The sequence below is a fragment of the Sinohyriopsis cumingii genome, chromosome 6, assembly GCF_028554795.1.
Source record: "Sinohyriopsis cumingii isolate HCF-2022 chromosome 6, ASM2855479v2, whole genome shotgun sequence".
Lineage (NCBI taxonomy): Eukaryota > Metazoa > Mollusca > Bivalvia > Unionida > Unionidae > Sinohyriopsis > Sinohyriopsis cumingii.
The window spans coordinates 8,289,940-8,313,439 of NC_142966.1; the positions used below are offsets into that span (position 1 = coordinate 8,289,940).

General features: G+C 36.0%; 1 protein-coding gene across 1 annotated transcript in view; it reads left to right on the forward strand.

The window, feature by feature from the left end:
- LOC149796333 (uncharacterized) overlaps positions 1-23,500 on the forward strand; it is a 113,765-nt gene that overhangs the window by 34,805 nt on the left and 55,460 nt on the right. The window contains exons 2-3 of the mRNA XM_089961002.1: positions 20,758-20,928; positions 21,796-21,873. Coding sequence (XP_089817128.1) covers positions 20,758-20,928; positions 21,796-21,873 — 249 coding nt within the window. The remainder of the gene's footprint in view (positions 1-20,757; positions 20,929-21,795; positions 21,874-23,500) is intronic.

Sequence of the window (23,500 nt, forward strand, 5' to 3'; positions counted from 1 at the left end):
CAACATGGGACTTTCGCTAGAAGACTTCTTGTGATGTCTGGTTTGTCAAGAACAAAGAGGTGCTGGATCAATATGGCCTCCAGGGTACGAATCTTGAAATCCTTTTTGTCGCGTCTAACAGTGAATAGAAAGTCATACCGACACGGGGCTTTCACTTAAAGACATCTTATGATGTGTAGTGTGTTCTTCTAGAATGTAGAATATAGCCGTCAGTGCGGCCATCGTGTAAATCGATAATCCTCTTGAGCGGATGGTCATATAAATCATTTGGGTTTTCACTAAAACCATATGAATATATCTAGCAAGTGCTAAGTGATCTGAAGTCCAGTGCGGACACTATGACAGCCACCTTTAAAGTCTTGTTATCGCTACTTCCCCTGGACAGAAATAAAATATAAGAAAAAACAACAAACCATATTGGCACGAGCTTTATGCAAGACGACCTGTTATTATGTTTAATTGTTTATGAATGTAAATGGTAACGTCCGGACGTCAAAATATAGCCAGCCCATTATTCCATGTAAATGGATGGTAATATTAACGTGGAGTATTCCTTAAAATACTTCACGTGTTCTCTATTTGTTCTTAACTGAAAATTTGTGCGGATCAGTTGTCTAACATAACCGCCACGGAATACATCTTAAATATTGTCTTTTTGCTGGTCCTCCTTAACGGAAGTCAAATCAGCATAGAATTGTGACCATTAGACATCTTATGGTATTTAGCTGGCTTTAAAATAAAATTTCCGTACCATTTTGAAACATCTATATTTAAATCTACTAGACTGAAATTCGTATAAACATGTTTTTTTTGCTTCTCCAGAAGACTTCATATGTTGTCTAGTTGGTACTAAACATTGATGCCGATCTGCCATCCAGTTTGGCCGTCATGGCAGCAATCTTGATTATATGTATTTATTGCTACTCCTCCAAAATGGAACGTCATATCCATGTATAGTTTCGACCAGACGATTAATGGTATACAGTCCGTATATAAAGATAGTTATGATCTGATCTTAGATATGGCCGCCGTGATAGCTGTAGTAGGGAATTTTCTTGTGGCTAGCCTTCCTAAAAGTAAGGTAATACCAACAGGATGTTTTCTCCAAAAGATTTATTTTGGTATATAGATGGTCACTAATTAAAAGTAATCAGATATAAATCCAATGTAATAATCTTGGTGATCAACTTGAACATAGATTTGTCGCTGATTTTTCTAAGCGGAAAACTTTTCTAACGTGGTGTTTTGCCTAGAGGACGTCTTATGTCAGTGCTGTCCAAACTTTTTGACACCATGGGCCACTGAAAAATGTTTTTCTTGAAGCCGAGGGCCGCAGCAGAAAATTGAAACGCAGCGACTATATAGCTGCTCGAGCTCTGCCGGCCATTTAAAACCAGCTCGTGGGCCACATGCAGTGTCTTATGGTATCTAGTTGATTTTGCATAAAAAGGATACCGATCTAACTGACGTTCAGTGTTTGTTTTCATGGTAACCATCTTACAAATCTTGTTATCGCCATTCTTCGATAAATGAATGTGATATCAATACAGGGATTGTACCAAAATTCTTCCTTCGATTACCAGACTTGATCTAAATTAAAAATACGCCTCTCAAACACCCAGTATGCCAGAATGAACGTATCGAAAATCATGTCAATACTTTTCCCAAAACGGACGCTAATATTGGCTTTGGAATGGTTCCAAAAAATCTTTAAATGGTGTCTAGTTGTCCAAACAAAAATTGGTGCCGACCTTGCATTCAATATGGCTTCCATAGCGGCAGGTATGATGTCGTATCGCTCAAGAATACCAGAGACAGTTTTAACGCACAAAATCTGTTGTGTCAGTAAATGTTCTATTCCTTCGAGAGACTGTTATTTATTTGGTCTGTATGGGGAATGATGGACATAGAGTACCTAAAATATACCGTTAAAAGGCACAAACAAAATGCGTACATACAGTAACATTTGACAAATGCATGTGAGAATGAGCGTGGGGGAATATGCGAAAATATTGCGGAAAAGTACCAGTTCAGAAATAAATTGTTTAGTTTATTATGATGAAAAAAAAAAAAAAACAGGATGCCAACAATTAGCATTAAGACGACAACAAACATTTACATATTAGTAAATCAGTTTTATCAATCATCCATTTGTATTAATAGCCATTTTGTGTGTGTGTGTGTGTGTGTGTGTGTGTGTGTGTGTGTGTGAAATATGAAGGATTTACTCATGTACCAGTAGTGGAGTATCAGTGCCGTTATCAATCACTAGTAGGTTCTACGTCCCCACTGCGTATCTAGTTGGGAATAGAGTTGTGCTTTGTCTGTCCATCAGTGCAAACATTCTTTTCAGTTGTGGGTTTCTCAGGCATTCTGGCGTATGCGTTCCACAAACGCATATGTAATTAACCTCAGGCATTCCGGCGTATGCGTTCCACAAACGCATATGTAATTGACCTCAGGCATTCCGGTGTATGCGTTCCACAAACGCATATGTAATTAACTTGGACGAGAGCAGAGTATTATGCAGGATGGCCTTATCAGCTAGCGGTCTCCAACACTAAACACTACACTCACCCACCATGGACTGAATGAAAACCATTTTAAGTCTGCAAAATTGCACATTCACCCTGTACTCCTTCATGTCTCAGGGCTTATCTTGAACTGTGTTTGGATGAAATACACACATACGCACAAGTACGAAGTATCTCATAACCTATGCGTTTTGTTGGGAAAGAAATTCAGGCATAATTAACAAAAAAGAAAAGATAATAGGGCATGTGTCCATTATTGAAGTTGCTAAAGACGTACATTAGTCTGGATATACCTCAACGTTTATTTGCACCACCCTTCCCATTTAAAAACGAAAAGCACCTTTGAGATAGGAGATGCTCAGACTGTAACCATTTCGTTTATTGATTTATAATTTCAAACCTGATTGGGGGGGGGGGAGGTAAGACATTTATCTTCTGCGCGTGTCACTCCAAACGGAAGTTTTCAGTGTAAAATAAGACCATGCTCGCTTGTCATTTCCAGTTCCTGCACAAGTCCATTTTCAGCAAAGGGGTGTATAAAGGACTAGACATGTATGTACAAAGAAGGTAAATACTCTGTTGTTTGCTTCCAATATTTACAATGTCGAATCAAGCAATGGAAAAAAATGACAACAACAAATTTGCCTTTGCCGTGGATTTAACAAGCGCTGTAATTTCGATGGTTATGTGTGCAAAGAGATATAACTCTAAACTCTCAACATTATGGTAATTTACTGAATTATCCGGTAGTTACCGAATAGCGATGAACTACGTCATCATGCTGTCTAAGGAAAAGAGACTCTCCCCTTGTGTACGTAATATGTCGCTGTGTTAGTATGGAAAGTTGTTTAGACGTGAAAGACATGGAGGATGTTTGTGATAGGGCCACTCAGGTCACAGTCGGGTTAGAAATTATAAATCAGTGAATGAATTGACTAAGTTCTGAACACTTTTTATGACAATACAGATATCCGTTATTGAAATGGTTATGAGGGTACCCACAAACGGGGAGGTATAGTCTGACTAGGCGGTTCTTAACCATTAATCGATGATACGTTTATGACGATTACAAATGTAGTGGGCTGTACCCACATATTTAGAACTACAGGTTTTTAGAAGGTTTAAATCTGATTAGGGAAAACATTGGTATACAAGCGTTGCACCTGTTATTAAGAATGAAATGAAACATTCCTCCTATGGTTCCGTGATGTGAATACAACAACACCCCCTCCCACCTTTTGTTTGTTAAGTCATTAATCGTTACACTGAACAAGGCTGCAACAAAATGTCTTGTACCCTAAGTATGCTCATTTTATGTAATACATGTTATAGAATATGTGACTGAATGCAACACCAGTGTGCTTGCGTGGGTGGAAACATTTTACAGAACTTTAAATTTCGATATCAATGAAAGATACATAACTGGCAAACCATGTACCAACACAAATGTGCTGACAAACAAGTTCATTTACCGTATGCAGATAGGAGTGAAACCAGTCGCAATATCTCTAGTAGTTTCGTTATCAAAAATAGGTCTGTTATATATGAACGAGTTAACCATATTATACAAAAAGGGCGACAGTGCATAGTGGCTATTAAGTCGTCTTTTTTGCATTTGGAATGCTTTCATATATTAAAATCTGGTTAACAGAAACCCCGAGGATAGCCCAGCTTGTATAAAGACACCTGAAACCGTTTCGGGCATACAAAATGAATAAAAATCGCCCATCGCAGTGCATCAGACCCTAAGATGTAATTCTAGGATTACACGAATGGTTGTACAGGTAGGTTTGGAGCGAATCCTATCCTGACTTATTTATGTGTCCTACGATGCGTTTGACCTCGATCGTAATTCAGGGTTAACCGACCTTTTCGCACATGGTATTCAAACTCCCTGCTAAATGTTTTGTCAGGCTAGTAACTTGACCACCGCACAATTCTGGCGTATATTAATCTGATTATCATGTATTTATGAGGTCAGTGGTTTCGTAGAGTCCAGATGGTTTTGAGTCTACTTCATGTCACACAAATGGTCATTACTCTCTAAGTAACCGAAGAGTATGAAAATAACTCGATGTCAAAACACGATTGCCATTAAGTATGCTTAACTGCTGCCTTCCACTTTCATAAGATGTTTATTACAACTATAAAGATAAATTGCTTGAATAAATAAACACGATTTTGCCTACGGTAAGGTTACGGGACGGCGTTATTAAGATTATACATACAGATAAACGTAAGATACATAATGCAGACGTTTTATGTGACACGTTGCGAAATAAAGTGATTAATATCTTTGCTAACTTAGATCGAATGTGTCATAATTTGTTGCGAGCGAGTGATTAAAGTGATTGTTCCAAACGCTGAATCATATTGTTTCACTTCATAAGTACTGCAAAGTAGTATCCACTTCAGTGAAAATATACATGCATGGTTGTTCCACTGTCGCAAATAATCACGATTTGTGAATTCTAGTACAGAAAGTCGAACTATCTTGGGCGTGTTTTGGTAACTAAGACCAATCATTTTGGTTCCCTGCTATTTTCCGTTTTGCTGATGTTGGTTATGAACGAATAACGTATCTGCTTTATGAGGACTGACCCATGTTCGTCATGAGTAAGTGGCGGACAAAATGGACGATAATATCTAATTGTAGTTTAGGAAATGAAGTAAGATGGACATGATGACCCCATATGTAGTCTTTCTTGGCCGTAATCCATATGGAGTTAAACTGAGAAGATATTCACATCAGCACAGTTTGGTTTCGTGACACGTGATTTGGATTTTTAACGTAGCTTTAACAATTCAGTCATATCGCTACGATCTCTGCAGTGTGGCAGTTTATAGTGATGTCCAGCATTGGGGCATCATGCCGCATACATGTAGCATGATGTCCCACCCCGTCACATTATCCTGACACTAGGCCGTCCAGTCCTAACACTAACCTCTTAATGCTGAGCGCCAAGCGAGGCAGCTGTTAGTACCATTTTTGTAAGTCTTAGGTATGACTCGGCCGGTGATCGAACCCACGACCTACCACATCCGAGGCGGTCGCTCTAACCACTAGGCCACTGGAGCGGTTTATATACTAGAAAGTCTACAGTCTGACACATGTATGACGTATCTCTGTTCATTAAATAAATATATACTAAAAAGTCTACAGTCTGACACATTTATGACGTAACTCTGTTGATTAAATAAATATATACTAGATAGTCTACAGTCTTACACATTTTAAGATCATTTAATCATGATGGAGAGAGAGAGAGAGAGAGAGAGAGAGAGAAGGAGCAGAAGGAAAAGAGAATGGGAATAGGTCGACATATGGAAACACGGTTTTAAATAACAGAAATAAAGGCAGATATATATCATTAAATAGGAATATGAAAATAGTTGCAAATGCGGCATCTCTACAGAGGCGAAATTATTTGTCTGCCCTATGATATATTTCAATTAGAAATTGTGAAATATACAATAAAATTGTGAATCAGTCTAGAGTGTGATATTATGTTTATTTTAATAGATCTTTTTCTGAGAGTTTAAATCCGGCTTGTGAACTGGCAGACATAATGTTGTAGCCTAACCCATGTTGTGACAGACGAGTTTTCCAACACCTACACTCCTAATATCCACATGAAGACAAATACCAATATCCACATGAAGACAAATACCAATATCCACATGAAGACAAATACCAATATCCACATGTAGACAAATACCAATATCCACATGTAGACAAATACCAATATCCACATGAAGACAAATACCAATATCCACATGAAGACAAATACCAATATCCACATGTAGACAAATACCAATATCCACATGTAGACAAATACCAATATCCACATGAAGACAAATACCAACATCCAGATGAACACAGATACCAATATCCAGATGAAGAAAATACCAATATCCACATGAAGACAAATGCCAATATCCAGATGAAGACAAATGCCAATATCCACACGAAGACCAATACCAATATCTACATGAAGACCAATACCAATATCCACATGAAGACAAATACCAATATCCACATGAAGACCAATACCAATATGCACATGAAGACCAATACCAATATCCACATGAAGACAAATGCCAATATCCACACGAAGACCAATACCAATATCCACACGAAGACCAATACCAATATCTACATGAAGACCAATATCAATATCCACATGAAGACAAATTAATTCCTCCGGCACAATTTTTTCTTCAGAAAATAATTTTTTTTAAAAAATTTCTCGATGCTTATATGCTGTGGATAAAACTGAATATATATTGTAATTGGTCAGGGAACATGACGGATACATTCACATTTAACAATAGTTTTGGCATGTTTGATTTGGTATTCATCTCTAGATCTCTCTGTTTTTGTTGATTTTTTTTATCGAGGGTGGGGGTGGGTTGGGGGTCCATAAGTATCTAAACACTGAAAGTAATATTAACACAGAAAATAAGGTCATATCTGCTGCCATTTTGAAAATGTGCAAAAGGAGAAGAAAAACAACAGATTGGAGACAAATGACAGGACCTACTGTTAAGATATAACTTAGAGTCATTGCGCCATGGTCACCTTAATTTGAACCTGAAAGTATTTGGATACGGCCCCTTTCGTAATTTCATTTTTGTCTAGCTGTTTCAGTTTGTTGTCAGCATAACTATGTACAGAATTATGAGTATTTATATTGACATAAATACAAATTTCGTACAACATGTACATCTCACCGTTTTGCTAATCTACTGTCATATAGTTCTTCATTTCATGTCGTTACAATACAGCACACTAATTAAACTGCTACAGAATATCGTGGCAGCACCAACCGTTGAAGGCATGCGCGTTTTACATTTGGCATGCTTATGAAAAGGACACATAAGCAGCGAATCAATGCGAGGAAAGTTGATTCAGTTAAAAGCTCGCCATCAAGACTGCAGGACTAGCATTCTTGATATTTCATGAGATGTTTATAGCTATAATAAAGATAAACTACTTTTCATTGTAAATATGAACTTTCATCGGGCGTGGACGTGTCCATATGGTGTGCTTACTTAGTAGGTGATTTGAAAGACGTGTCTGTTCTGTGTGCTGACTGGTAGGTAGATCAAAGACGTGTCAGTAAGTGTCCTTAATGTGAAGGTAGATTAAAGACGTGTCTGTTTTTGTGTGCTTTCTGAGTAGGTTGATTAAGGACGTGTATATGGTGTGTGCTTACTGCATCCCTGTTTACCCGTTGCTGAAAACATTGTATGCCTTAGCATTCGTACAAAGCTTTGACACGGATTAATCTAGCGTACTGGAAAACATGTCCACTCTACTCAACTTCATCACGCCATTCGGTAAAATTGTCGGTTTCCATTATTCTTATCTCCATTCTTCAAAGGGATCGGATACCTAGGTTTGACCCTGATAAATTTGACCACTGATCATTTTGGAATTAGGTTATGTAACTGAAACCGCTTTCATGTCCAGTTGTCAAGCTAACTGCATCAGCTGTTTGTGCAAATATTCTGTATCTCTTCTTAATTGCATTCAATTAACGTTATCGCTATCGACCTCGTTTAGTAAACAGACTTTCTAGTCCAGCCTGTCAAATGCCACGTCGGAGGATATGCTAGTTGTCAGAAGGTCTGTTTATGCACGACCTTTAAAACTTCCAAGCTGTTGTTCTTGGTCAGTTTCGGTTATGCTGATTTAGAAGACAATACAGCATTAACGATGTCAAAATCATTATCACTAGTATCATATGGCTAATTCCCATACATCTGCAAATGTGCACATATTGCGGATGTGCTGAAGAACAAGCACGTAGCAGAAGAAATAGACGCATCTTGATGATATGATATTTAAGAACATTAAAGTGTCATCACACGCAATTGGTGAACAACGAGACATGTATAATTTGTAACCAAAGTCATTGACCTATTTGCGACCTGAAACAAGAGCCGACCTGATGTTCTCAGCCTGGAGTTTGTACGTTTCAACGAAAATGTATGGTTTATATTTTAACGAAACGAGCCTTTAAAAATATGCCGGCATTGACCGTATGTGATATATTTTAAATACAGTCTTGTTCTTCTTATGATTATTCCATCAAAATTAATGTATTTACAAGTATTCTCATGCATGCATTGTACCTGGTATAAATCCACTTCAGCGAAAATGTTTGTAACAAAACGCTTTATTTACAAATGTGTTTGCTACCAGCGAACTTGACAATCGCTTTTGTTTTCAACCAAAATATGGAGGAAAACATTTACAAAGTATATATGCATGGCGTTGAACGGCACATTAACACAACCATTCGCAGCATAAAGTGTGTTCCATTTCTTCTTTGATTTTTCACCATTTCAGCTGTTAAAATGTAGATCACTGCGATCTAATGTTCACTCGCCTAAACGATGCGGTTTACGTCAGACATTTTACCAATGAAATTTTGATTTACTCATATGATAAATCTGAATAATGTGAATTGTCCAAAGGTATCAAATTCTGAGAGGCGCGTAGCGGACTAAGGCTGGTCAAATGAGAAAGTTGCAGTTGAAATTTCGATGTCGCATGTCGAGAAATCCAATATCACGTGTTACCTTACATTGCATGTCCTTAAAGTTCCATCTTCTAGAGCGAGATTTTAGATTTTATATGTTGAATTATACTGTGGTGGTTTAAAGTTCTATTTCCTTTGTCGACGTTTTACAGTGTATATTTTGAATTACACAGCGGTGGTTGAAATTTCAGTATCATATGTCGAGAATCACTACTCTCACGTCCTGTGCAGCTGTTTGTGATGAAAGTTCCATTTCATATGGCGAGTATTTAGATTTCATCTGTTGAATTTCACAGCAACAAGAACCAGCCTCCTTGTTTAAAAATAACGCGGTCCGTTCACGAGAGCGACCTCGTGTAACTGCATGAAATGTAATGGCGCCTAATAATTGAATATACGAATGATGGATCTTAATACTCGATATTAATTTGAATTGTTAAAGTGGACATTGTGTAATGTTATTTTTAATACCAACACATAGTATCACCATATAAAAAAACAAGTCTGACAAGCACGATAAAGTGTCCAATCTCTGTTGTGTAATTCAACAAATACAATCTAAAAACTCAACCTACGAAATGGAACTTTCAGCACAATCAAAGGTGATTCAACAGGTTAAATTCAAACTCTCGATATATGACATCAAAATTTCAACAACCACCGTCTAATTCAGAAGATAGAATCTAAAAACTCGACATTGGACATTGATAGTTCCACCAGTGCTGTGTAATTCAGCAGATGAAATCTAAATACTCAACATATAAAATGGAACTTTCAACATAAACTCTTTGAACCAATACGTAAATTAGGAATACATGACGTAATGACATTGAAATTTAAACCACCGCCGTGTAATTCAAACGACAAAATCCAAAACCTTGACAAAGAAAATGAAAATTTCAACCGCTACTGTTTAATTCATCAGATACAATCTAAAATCTCGACCTAGAAAATGGAACTTTAAGGACAAGATATTTTGATACAACACAAGTAATTGGAATGGTGGACATATGACATTAAAATGTCAACCGCAACGTTCTGATTGGATCAGCTTTTGTCCGCTACGGCGCCTCATAAAACTCATACAGTTTATTAGGGTGTTGGGTTTGAGTTTAACGCTATATTTTCAGCACACGATACGCGCTGTACATGGAGGCCATTATATGGACATAGAACACAATTAATGTTACTATATGTTCTCTACATTTGTTTCTCAGTACTGACCTTTCCACTGTGTGACAATCAATACAAATCATATGTTAACCTAAACTACCTTCAAAGATGACTTCATTGTGAAGTTCTCGTCAAAGGTTGACCTGCATTTTTTTTGAGAGGCTGGACTATCAACAGAGCAGCATGTAAACAGAACACAAATTTCACGTCCGGATCATCACCATGGCCTTATTACTCACTGTGCACTGTCTCCGAAATACACACGGAAAACCACACCCTGAGCTCATATTCTCAAGAATAAACAATTACCTTTAAATCCCTACAAAAAAATGCATAGATATAACTCTTCTATCACCACCAAAATGAGAGAGGAAAAAAAATGTTCTAAAAATAGACTAGAACTACATTCTGAACTGGAAGTACTAATTGTGACCTGATTCCTGACATGCCTCAATATTTTTTATGCCAATTTTAGTCAAACTTTTATATTTGCATGCTATACCTATTTCAACCTTATGCACGAAGTCTTTTTGAATTTCCTTGCAAACCAAACATGTGACACTTGTCAGAAAGTATGTAGTGGTGGAGTTCCAGAGGGTGCACGTTTTGGTCAAAGTGCTCTTGAGAAACGAAAACTAAATTTGCTATATCTTCCTTAATTATAGGCATTTTTCAATGCAGTGAAAACCTAATTGTAATACAAAATAAGGCCTGTCCGAAAATATGTTTGTAATTTAAATATTTTTTTTATATAAATCATTGATAAATTAAATTTTAATGGCAATTTAAAATTCAGTTGGACAGATTTTAGACAGCAATGTTAACTAATGAATGGTATTTAAACAAATGGCAGTTTGGGTCTGTACAACTGATAACATATTTCTCAGGGAAATTGAAGCAACATAGATCATAGTGATTTTGGCAGCAAACCGCAATATGCCTCTCCAGACGCATATAGTGTACACACTAAAGAAACAGTAACAGATGCTATGTTCCACATTTATTGTGTCAGCAACTTAGGCAGTTGTTTGTATAACTAATAACATTAAGGTTGCACACAGATTTAAAGCTCTGATGGGACCACTACCATGTTTTATGGCAAAAAAGCATTCCATTTCAATGTCGATAGCTACAAAAGGTGACAATGGGATATGAAAATAGTTTCTTGGGAGGCTTAACCTTAGTACAAAATGGTGCTAATCTCTCTCATTTAGACCTAAGCCATGTCTTTGAGGTGCTATATATCAGTGTGGTGATATGAACTAATCTTGGTCACTTATGGCAGTACACTGCACATGCCCTTATGAAACATTGCTATCGCCACCGGACTACTAGAAAGCTTCCAAGCTGATACAACTCTAACACTTTGTTCCATATACCAGGCTAGACCTGAAAAAGATACAATATGTTTCACTTAATTCTAGAAAACAGTACGATGTAGGTTAGTGAAGTTAAAATGTGTTAGATATGGTGATTTCAAAATAACATTAAGGTTGCAAGCATGGGAATACGTATTAAACTTGACAGCGTGACATTCAGCAATTTGAAGCAATGGCTATTTATTAAAGTGATAAATTCATCCTACAAATATATGAGGTTTCTAGAAGCATATTTAGCCATTTACAGGTTAAAAAACTAATCAGGTAGACTATGTATCATAAAGTTTAAGGCATTGTTGGGGCGGTGAGGTTTGATCATTTGTGCAAACATTAATACATACCATTATACAGGAAAGTCAAAATTACTACTAAATTAAAATATATCACTATAAGCAATCTTATTCATGAGGGAAATAACAATTTTGGATATTGCAAGTGAATACAGCCAAGTGTGGTCACACAGATGAACTATAGGTACCAATAAATCCTATGTCATCAACTAAATGTGAAATTCTGGTCCCCAAAACCTGTAAACAATGATGGAAATTTGCATATGTGGGACATATACAGTGCACTCGTTAATATCAAATGTGTAAACATAATTCAAATGATCTATTTGAACATTTGTAGTGTATTTGTAAGTGTTTGTTACCAATTATTAAGCTCGTTTATTCAGCGGAATCAGATATCAGCTGATGCTACAATACCGCACTCTGTCAAAGTATTAAATTGAAATGTTACCATACAAAGGCATATTCATGGTGAAAATAACATTTTGGGATATTTTCAGTGCACACAGCCAGAAATGTGTCTTACAGATTCACTAGAGGTACAATGTCAGCCTATATGATGTACTGAATGTGAACTTTTGATTCCAAACATTCTAAAATATATGGATACGTGTTCATGTGGGATATGTAACCATCTTAAGATCAGTTGTACAAAGTTAAATTCAAATAAACTGTTTGAATATTTCTTATTTAATCTTTAGAGTGTCAGTTAACAAATATTATTAGTAATTAATAATGCATAAAGCAAAATGGATCATTAGAATTCCCCTAACTTCATATAGGCCACAATGCCGCACTACACCAGTCAGTATCTTAACCACACTGAACAATAAGATGGAATGCATTTTGTGTTCAACTTACATCATTTTGCTGTTTTCTTACATCCAAGGGTAAATATACCCAGGGAAAGTATAGTTTATCTCTCTGACCTGTATTTCATTATCAGACAGTTTAAAATGACTTAGTAGAGAACTTGAGTAGGTTCTAGTATAAAGTTTTCATATGTGTCCTCTCACTAAATACCTTATAACTATGTTTATAAACAATTACTGAAGGCTATACAAGCACATAAGTACTACTTTGGAAGTGACACCATCACAAGCACATAAATTAACTGCATGGACCCCTACTAAATAGGTTGAATGGCCAATACAAAATATAATTTTGTCGTCGTGTAATTTAAATGAAGGTCTCGTTTTGACATACAAAGATATTTTCTCTGACAAAATGTGACAAATATCCAACATTGGAGATTGTATATGGTTTAGGAATATATACATGCTGATTTCATTTAATATCATTCCAAACAATATTACTTATGTTCATTTTGGGGGGAAGTTCTTTATTTTTTATTTTTGTTTAAATTTCATTTAAATTTTTAAAATAAAAATTAATGTTTTATTATAATGTTTTATTTATAAAAATATTTCTTATATTTTCAAAGTCAATATGCACAACATATTCAAATTTCATGTGTCTATCATTAATAATAAAGATTTTATACCAGTTCAAACTTTACTCTAATACTGCACTGACATGACATAAAACACAGTTAATGTTACTATATGTTCTCTACATTTGTTTCTCAATACTGACCTTTCCACTGTGTAACGATCAATACAAATCGTATGTTAATCTAACATACCTTCAAAGATGACATCACGGTGAAGTTCTTGTCAAAGGTTGACCTGCATTTTTTTTGAGAGGCTGGACTATCAACAGAGCAGCATGTAAACAGAACACGGATTTCACGTCCAAATCATCACATGGGTCTTATTACTTAGTGTGCAATGTCGCCAAAATAGACGGGGCAAACAACACTCTGAGCTCATATTCTCAAAAATAAATAATTACCTTTAAATCCCTACAACAAATGCATACATATAGCTCTTCTATCACCACCAAATGAGAAAGGAAAAATGTTCTAAAAATAGACTAGAACTACATTCGTCTGAACGGGAAGTACTAATTGTGAACTTATTCTATATGTGGTGGAGGAAGAACCCGGGAAAATCCCGAGTAGAGACGCCGACTGACTAGAGTTCGAACCGAGACTCGAAATTACGTAGACAAAGGTGAGATTTGTGTGCGATCTATCTATCACACAGCCACCCGGGATCTCAGACGTTTATTATATTCTTCCTATATATGCGTATATCTGTATCCTTATCGAGTGTGTCTTTACGTACTTAAGCCCATTTCCCATGACTGCCTTTGAGCGTGACTGTTTTTACATAACTATATTCCACGACTGTGTCTGTACGTTTATATCCCTTTTTGAATCTTATTAGAGAATTTTCATTGAATACTTATTTTAAAATGATTTAATTCATAAGAATTTTTGAGTCCATATAGGTGAATTTTGTGTGAGTGTGTCTTAGTATATTTGAGCCTATATTCAACGGTTTTCTTTCAATCTGTCTTCGTAGTTGTATAGTTCATATTCCACCATTATCTTCTAGTGTGCATAAATCCTTACAAGCCCATATTACAGGATTTGTGTTGTGTATGTGTTTGTGAGTCTTTGAGTACTCTGTAGACGTTGTCTCGTATATTCATCACGGATTATAACGACGATAAGTGATTTTAATTACTAGTTTATATCATTTAAGTTTTGTGTTTACTGTTAAAATACTAATTATTTCGTTGCCATTACATAGTTAAGACAGTTGCTAAGAGACTCGAAATGATTGTTATTTTTTCATTATTTTTAGTAAATGTTTGCGTTGCAATACATGTTATCGTCACAACTGCATTGACTGTAACATGTACCATACACTGAGCTACTGAATAATCCATCACGATTACACATCTCCTTACTGTACCACTTCAAGTACATACACTGAGCTACTCCATCACAGTTACACATCTCCTTACTGTACCACTTCAAGTACATACACTGAGCTACTGAATAATCCGTCACGATTACACATCTCCTTACTGTACCACTTCAAGTACATACACTGGGCTACTCCGTCACGGTTACACATCTCCTTACTGTACCACTTCAAGTACATACACAGAGCTACTCCATCACGATTACACATCTCCTTACTGTACCATTTCAAGTACATACACTGAGCTACTCCGTCACGGTTACACATCTCCTTACTGTACCATTTCAAGTACATACACTGAGCTACTCCGTCACGGTTACACATCTCCTTACTGTACCACTTCAAGTACATACACTGAGCTACTCCATCACGGTTACACATCTCCTTACTGTACACTTCAAATACATACATTGAGCTACTCCATCACGGTTACACATCTCCTTCCTGTACCACTTCACGTACATACACTGAGCTACTCCGTCACGGTTACACATCTCCTTACTGTACCATTTCAAGTACATACACTGAGCTACTCCGTCACGGTTACACATCTCCTTACTGTACACTTCAAATACATACACTGAGCTACTCCATCACGGTTACACATCCCCTTACTGTACCACTTCAAGTACATACACTGAGCTACTCCGTCACGGTTACACATCTCCTTACTGTACCACTTCAAGTACATACACTGAGCTACTCAATCACGGTTACACATCTCCTTACTGCACCACTTCAAGTACATACACTGAGCTACTGAATAATCCGCCACGGTTACACATCTCTTTCCTGTACCACTTGAAGTATATACACTGAGCTACTCCATCACGGTTACACATCTCCTTACTGTACCACTTCAAGTACATACACTGAGCTACTGAATAATTCGCCACGGTTACACATCTCCTTACTGTACCACTTCAAGTACATACACTGAGCTACTCCGTCACGGTTACACATCTTCTTACTGTACCACTTCAAGTACATACACTGAGCTATTGAATATTCCATCCTTACTGTACCACTTCAAGTACAAGAACAAGCTTCTAAATGTGAGAAACGATAAGGCTGGGTTTACATGTCAACACATACAGTAGCTGCAACAATATAAAATGCAAACATTCGGAGCAGCTGTAATCAGACAAAATTGTGATTGTATATTATCTGGATAGTATATTATTTGGGTAGGGTATTATTTGGATAGTATATTATTTGGGTAAGGCATTATTTGGATAGTAAATTATTTGGGTACGGTATTATTTGGATAGTATATCATTTGGGAAAGGTATTATTTGGATAGTATGTTATTTGGATAGTATATTTACTTATATCTTGCAGGTAGCGAATCGATTCGTTATTATATATCGACGTCTGTCAATTTGCCTGCCTCGGCAGTATTGATTAGCGAGTCTTGAATGAATTAATGAAATAGTGTTTATTTTTGTGTTTTAATTACAGTCCCCATCCACACTATGTCATGCTCCAAATTGTTCGTCCATACCCCTCGACCTAAGTTGAAATTAAACGCCATCATTGACTAGTTATCGTTTCTACATATGGAATGCCTCAAAATGAGCCATCTGTATTTACTCAAAATCTGATGAGGAATCCGAGTGGCCGAGTGGTATTAAGAGCTCACCGTTATGGATCACTGCTATTTCATCTCTGTCTGTGTGTGTTCGAGTCTCGGGCTCGGCCAATGTGGATACGTGAGAAAGTTTGCCAGTGCTTATCGTGGGTCGGTGGTTCTTTTCGGGTTTTTTCCCGGTTCTTCCTCCACCATTTATACTGGCCGCCATGTATAGCCTATCTTGTGCTGGAAGATGACGTTAAACCCCACAATAACAATAACAATTACTCAATCTGATGACGTGATTTATCAAGGCACCTGTTCTTTTTTCATGGCGCATGAAAACCATTTGTTCGTTTGCAACCATCATGTTTTATTACCATGTATTCTTGAATCATACAAATTTGACATATTTCCTTCAACAGCTATAAATTAACTTTACATATATTAACTTCCAAAATCTAGGGCGTTTCAAATAATTTTAGAATTGTAAAGTGTATCAGCGGCGTTTCGCCATCGCCGCTGTGCCGTACCAGTGAGCTGTGGGATGCATTGTAAACGTTTACTTGATAATGTATTTGCTTGTAAGCAGATCCTTTACGAAACACAGGGTAATGTATTAGATTAGAAATAAAATATGGCGTTGAAAGTAATACCAATTATACAGTTTCTTTAGTTTTGGCTAGAATCAATTCGATTAGTAAAAAGGTTCAGACTGTCTCTCTCGAGATGACCATGACAGGGTTATACTATTTCAGTATTTGATTATCTTAACTAATATCAATTGTAAACAATCAGTACATATGATTCATTAAGCCCATTGTTAAATTCTCATTTCGACCCGAGTTTCGTTTCGCTTGGAGGCTACGTGGAAATCTCCATACTTAGAAGATATTTATAGTAACTTCGGACAAATTGATATTCCAGAAAATTACATTCTCAGCAATTGGAGCAATTATGATGATTAATTGAATTATTTATCATTTCAAACAGCACGTGTTTGTTTATTTGCATTCTTGCACGTGTCTTGTTCGTTAAAATTAATATTGAATATGAAACAAGAAGCAATGCCACTTCATACTTGTAGGCTCCTAGCAACTCAGCGAGATACTTGTGACCGCTCATGTGGCCTAGTGGTTAGAGCGTCCGCCTCGGATGCGGGAGATCGTAGGTTCGATCCCCGGCCGGGTCATACCAAAGACTTACAAAAATGGTACTAACAGCTGCTTCGCTTGGCGCTCAGCATTAAGAGGTTAGTGTTAGGACCGGTCGGCCTGGTGTCAGGATAATGGGACTGGTTGGGGCATCATGTTTCATGTCTGCGTCATGATGCCCCACAGTGCTAGACATCACTATTAACTGACACACTGCAGACATCGTAGCGATAGTACTGAAGAATTGTTAAAGCTACGCTATAAATGCTATACACGCACACACACGCACACACACACACACACACACACACACACGCACAGACAGAGATACTTGTAGTTCGCTTACGATGTTGGGTTTGGATGGAATCGATTAGCACAGTTCCGAGACCACTATAAACGATATATATATATATATATATATATATATATATATATATATATATATATATATATATATATATATATATATATATATATATATATATATTTATACATGCACACACTACCTCTTTTTGACCTTGCATTGTATTCACCCTGCTTTCAATTCATGTTCAGCTGGTGTTGTTTTTATCCATCTTCAGCATGATAACGCAAAGGATCTATCAAATGTATCGTGTTCATCCTTCCAAAACAAAATAATTCTTCGACGTTGTTTTGGTTCTTGATATCAGGTGCATTGGAACATCTGTTGTTAACAAAGACATCTGAATGGGGAGATTATTTGGTTACTTCAACTGACGAATGACATCGCATGACTTAACATTGACATCAGAATATAGTTGTAAAGATAAATGTTGGCATATGTGACTTTTAAAGCCGGAGGTCATATATTGGGCTCAAGTATGATGCATTCATTCACACGGTAATAAAAGTCGTGGTTCAGATACAATCAATGAAGAAAGCAAGATAGCGTATGAATACCTTAACCTTAACAAAGATAACTCAATGTACATATCAATCCACTCGTCGTCCTGTGCACCCAGTTATGTGCCTACATACTGTACTTTCTAACATACATGCATGCATGCATGCATGCACGCAGGCAGGCACGCACACACACACACACACACACACATACATATACATACATACATGCATACATACATACATACATTCATACATACATACATACATACATACATACATACAGACAGACAGACATGTTCCTATATATGAGTACTCATTTTCAGTGGTTTAGATTTCAGTCAAACAGAAGCAGGAATCCTTTTTGTCATTGATTCTCAGGAAGAGTTCCACAGACTTTTTTCTTTTCTTAAATGTCCAGGGATTGTTTGAGAAGTACAGTCGGTCACTTAGAACGAGCTATGATGCAATTTTGAGATGATTGGTTGGGCAGTTCCACATGCACGCTCATAATTAGATATAAATATGTGTATTTGCGTATATACCAGCACATACATGTTTATAGCTCGATGACTTAGGACTAATGTAGCTAAGTATATATGTATGTACATGCGTATGTATGTGTATGTTAGCATGCACGCAAGTTCCAATGGCAATGTATATAACCTTTAATGATTTTGTATAAACATTGATAAGGCATTTTGAGCTCTCTATCAGTCGCCAATATACTGAGTATTTTAAGCTAATTGCAAAAGGAGGATATTTGCATTTCTGACGTCGCCTTTTGTGTTTAAAATACACCCGACATTAAGCATGCTTCAGTACTCATTAGCCATAAACTTGTATTGGCCTCTTTCAAATTCCTGTCCATCCCGGCCGTAAACTTACAGCGAGCACTCTGATTACACACTCACCTAGTTTAGACTGATTTCATGGAGGACACATTCTGTTCAATCCTAATATCAGTGCAATATTGTGCACAAAGTCTATGGTGTTTAAAGTAAAATTAAGTGGTAATATGTATGACACTTCCAAGTAGAAACTTTATATATTTCTCACTGGTCTTGAGAAAGTTTATATAAAATGGTAATAATTTTAGAAATAATTTGACATTTCACAAACGTTTAACACGAGAAGCAAAATTTCAGATCAAATATACCACGATTTTTATAAACCGAGAAATGTATGCGTTATAATTGTGAGAGTCCTTGTTAAATTCGTATAATACTGAGTTGTGTAGGCAGGAGAAAATATGAATATATGATCGACTGTATGTAAATTAATGTATACTAACATAAGCTGTCGAAATAGACTCATTAGAATCCCCTTGATCCCACGATATATTTGATATTTGCAAGTATCTTTATCCTCCAAAAATATTATATAATGTCAGTGTACGGTAAAATTTGGATGATATAAACATTAGCCACATCACTAAAGTTACTTTGTTTTTTTTTTTTTTTTTTTGCTTTTGAATTCGAAAACTGAAGCCAGTTGAACCAATGGGTAACAAATTGTTGAGGCTAGTGTAGCTGAAGTGTTTAATTGTACAGTACTGTATGGTCTCATTGTTCTTTGCATTAGGCTGGATCAGTGATTCTCAAACTGTGTGCCGCGAGAGATTTGCAGGTGTGCCGTGGGATTTTTGAAAAATATTTAAAATTGCTAGCGTTTTGAAACCTTGAACATATCGAACAATTAAATGGTAAATCAATGTCGCAAAAGTTAAGAAAGTAACATACATAAAAACGCAATCTCTGTCAGTCTGTCATTCATTGGTTCTATTCGTAACGCGAGACTTGTGCGAGATCTCGGGAGAACTCGATCGCTCTAGTTATAATAATAGTCTAATAATAAATAAATGCAGCCCTTTATACAATGTTCCCGAATTTTCCACGTTAAAAAAGAAATACACGACAGAAGAAGAACAGCTCATTGATTTAAAAAACGATACATTTTTTCAGTCGACATTTCCCGAAAAGAGCCTGGATGAGTTTTGGATCTCAATCAAGAAGTCATATCCTGCAATCAGTTCAAAATCAATCAAAGTAATTCTGCCAGTTGTGTCTTCGTGTTTTTGTGAGTTTGGATTTTCAGCATTGACTGAAATCAAATCGAAAAAGAGAGAGAGACTTCTTAAAATTGACGATGAAATGCGTGCTTGTTTGTCGACTTTGGAGCCTCGCTTCAATCTGATTTGCTGTCGAAAGCAGGCACATCCTTCACGTTAAATTTAAAAATAAATATATATGTAAAAATAAATAAGTTCTTCACCACACAAATTGTTAAATCTTTTCAGGTGTGTCGTGAAAATTTTTAGATCTTGTTGGTGCCCCACAAGACAACATAGTTTGAGAAACACTTTGCTAGATTGTATTAATGTATGTAATTATTCATTTCAGAGATTTACAGGAACTTCAGAAATTCAAAGACAGAGTCCAAAGATTGGAAAAGGCGCTCGAGGATGCGAAAGAGCAGAAGGACGAACTTGAGCAAGAATGTTCCGATTTAAGAAGGAGGCTTGAAGAGGCTACGGATGATAAGCTTATGGCAGAAATACCTCTTGGAGTTGAGTAAGTTCCTGTTTGTATCCGGAACTTAACACTTTAAAATCCAAACTCCAAAACATAGTTTGTTCTGTTACCTATGACAATGTGGCTACTGACCATCACAATCCGCCACCCCCAAACAAAAATAGCCTGGTGGTGCGATCAAATCGTAACCCTTGGTTCGATTGTGCGTTTATATTTAAACGAGAGATGTAAATGGAGAGATAGACGAAGAGAGTTACAGTAATACGGAAGGTTGTAAATATGTATCACTGGTATATTTTGAAAACGTGTTTATCGTACTGCATAGGTAAAGTCAGTATGCCATGTATAGGATAATGACAAAAAAGAAAACGAAAGAAAATTATAGCTATAGATATAATACAATGCATTTTGAATTGATGTTTGTTTTCTTGCATTACCTTTGTTGTATAGATGCAAATATATAATTTATGTAAGGATAATTACATAAAGACAGAGACTATATGTAAAACTCCTGAATAGACAAAAATGTAGAAGTTTTGCATGTCTTTTTTGTATTTATGACATTATCCGATAAAGGTAATATATATATATATATATATATATATATATATATATATATATATATATATATATATATATATATATATATATATATATATATATATATATGTGTGTGTGTGTGTGTGTGTGTGTGTGTGTGTGTGTGTGTCATATAGCATCAAGGAAGGAATCATATATATAAATTTGATTATAAAACAAGCATAACAGCATTCAGTTCATATTTTATGAACGTCAGTTAAATCGATGCGACAGGTATAATTTGTTACAACTTATCTGAGCGTATAGTATACGTAAAATGAAAGTAGTTAAATTTTGTTGATACATTTTTGATTTTCTTCTCAACAGACAAGAGAAGATAAAGCAAGGATTTCAAGCTCAGTTTAGCGAGACCCAAGATAAAATTGAGCGCTATACAGAAAAAATGTAAGTTTGCATGCGGTTTACCTTGTTTTATTGACATGGCTTTTTACACATATATTTTGATTCTCAACGTCTTTCTCTATGTCATCCGTCGATCAATATGTCCGTTTGTGGCTCAGTTATCGACGAATAACCAGCTCGCAACACCGATTAAGAAAGAAATGATGGTCATTTCGGTGTATTACACAAGAATGAGAAGGAGACCGCAAGGGCTTTTGAACCTGTGTGCAATCCCAGGTAGTGGATACGGATGGGAATGAGATATTCAGTTGGAATCTATGTGCAATCCCAGGTAGTGGATACGGATGGGAACGAGATATTCAGTTGGAATCTGTGTGCAATCTCAGGTAGCGGATACGGATGGAAACGAGATATTCAGAGGATAAGCTGTTTAAAAAGCAAATAAGTGCTGATGGTGGCATAATTTTCCATCTTATGTTGCTTTTATATTAATAAAAGCCAGATTTAGGGTATTTCAACACATATTTTTTTATTTTCATAAAATCAAACTATGTTATTACATGTTTATTTTTTGCATTGAACATGTGCAATATAATCTGTTATGAATAGCTTAGAGAACGTGCAGTAACATAAACTTTTTAATCATGCTAATTTGTTATAGACTGGTGGGAAAAAAAAAAGAACGTTTTGCAGCAAAATGTATGTACTTACAAATCTACATTGGTATGCCCCTAAGAATATCCTTTACGGTCCTTTATCACACGTGACTGCCTGTGTTGAAATTCAAAAACATCCCCAACTCCAAACCCCCTCGACAACACAATATAGCAAAATGTAATAATCGTTTTCACTTCATTGAATGTGCCCAATTTATTGATCCTTAAAAATCATCGTGCTTTTGAAAGGAAACTTTAAACTTTAATTAGCTCATTTCATTTGTGGCAATGAAATTGTATAATTATAAAGCAGTCATTTGTAAACCGATAGTTTTGTAATTAATACTTTTTAATATTACGGTTTTTCCTTCATATTAGTGTATCTGAATATGAGTTATTGCTTTTATATATATATATATATATATATATATATATATATATATATATATATATATATATATATATATATATATATATATATATATATATCGCTTTTTGAATGGTGGATCGTATTTGCAAGCCACGTTAATGCAAATTCATAAGAAACCATGAAATCTCTACACAGGCAATCAAGGATGATAAGTGATTATAGCGTAATATTGCCTGTGGCTTTCAACGCTGAAGGGTATGTAGACTACGATTTCATTAGCAGATGCTCTCACAGCGACGGGCTTATCAGTTTTATGTATATTTGTGAAAAACCGGATCTTCTGAATGTTGTACATTATGACATTCTTTTAGAATATGGTTAATTAATCGATTTGAGAAATATCTTCCCATTATCAACAAATAATCGATAAAATCTAATAAAGCAATGAATGTAGACATAAAGGCAAATAACACGTACCCAGTTTGTGTTACGGTATGTATTGCATTTATGTCATTTCATATAGTATTATCTGCGCATGTCCTCGCTCGCCTCCGATTTAAGTTTCTGAAAACGCACTCTTTAGTTAGGAGGCGGCGAATTTATTAGTTACGAAAAATATAAGCTAGTGGAGCTTTGCGAACAT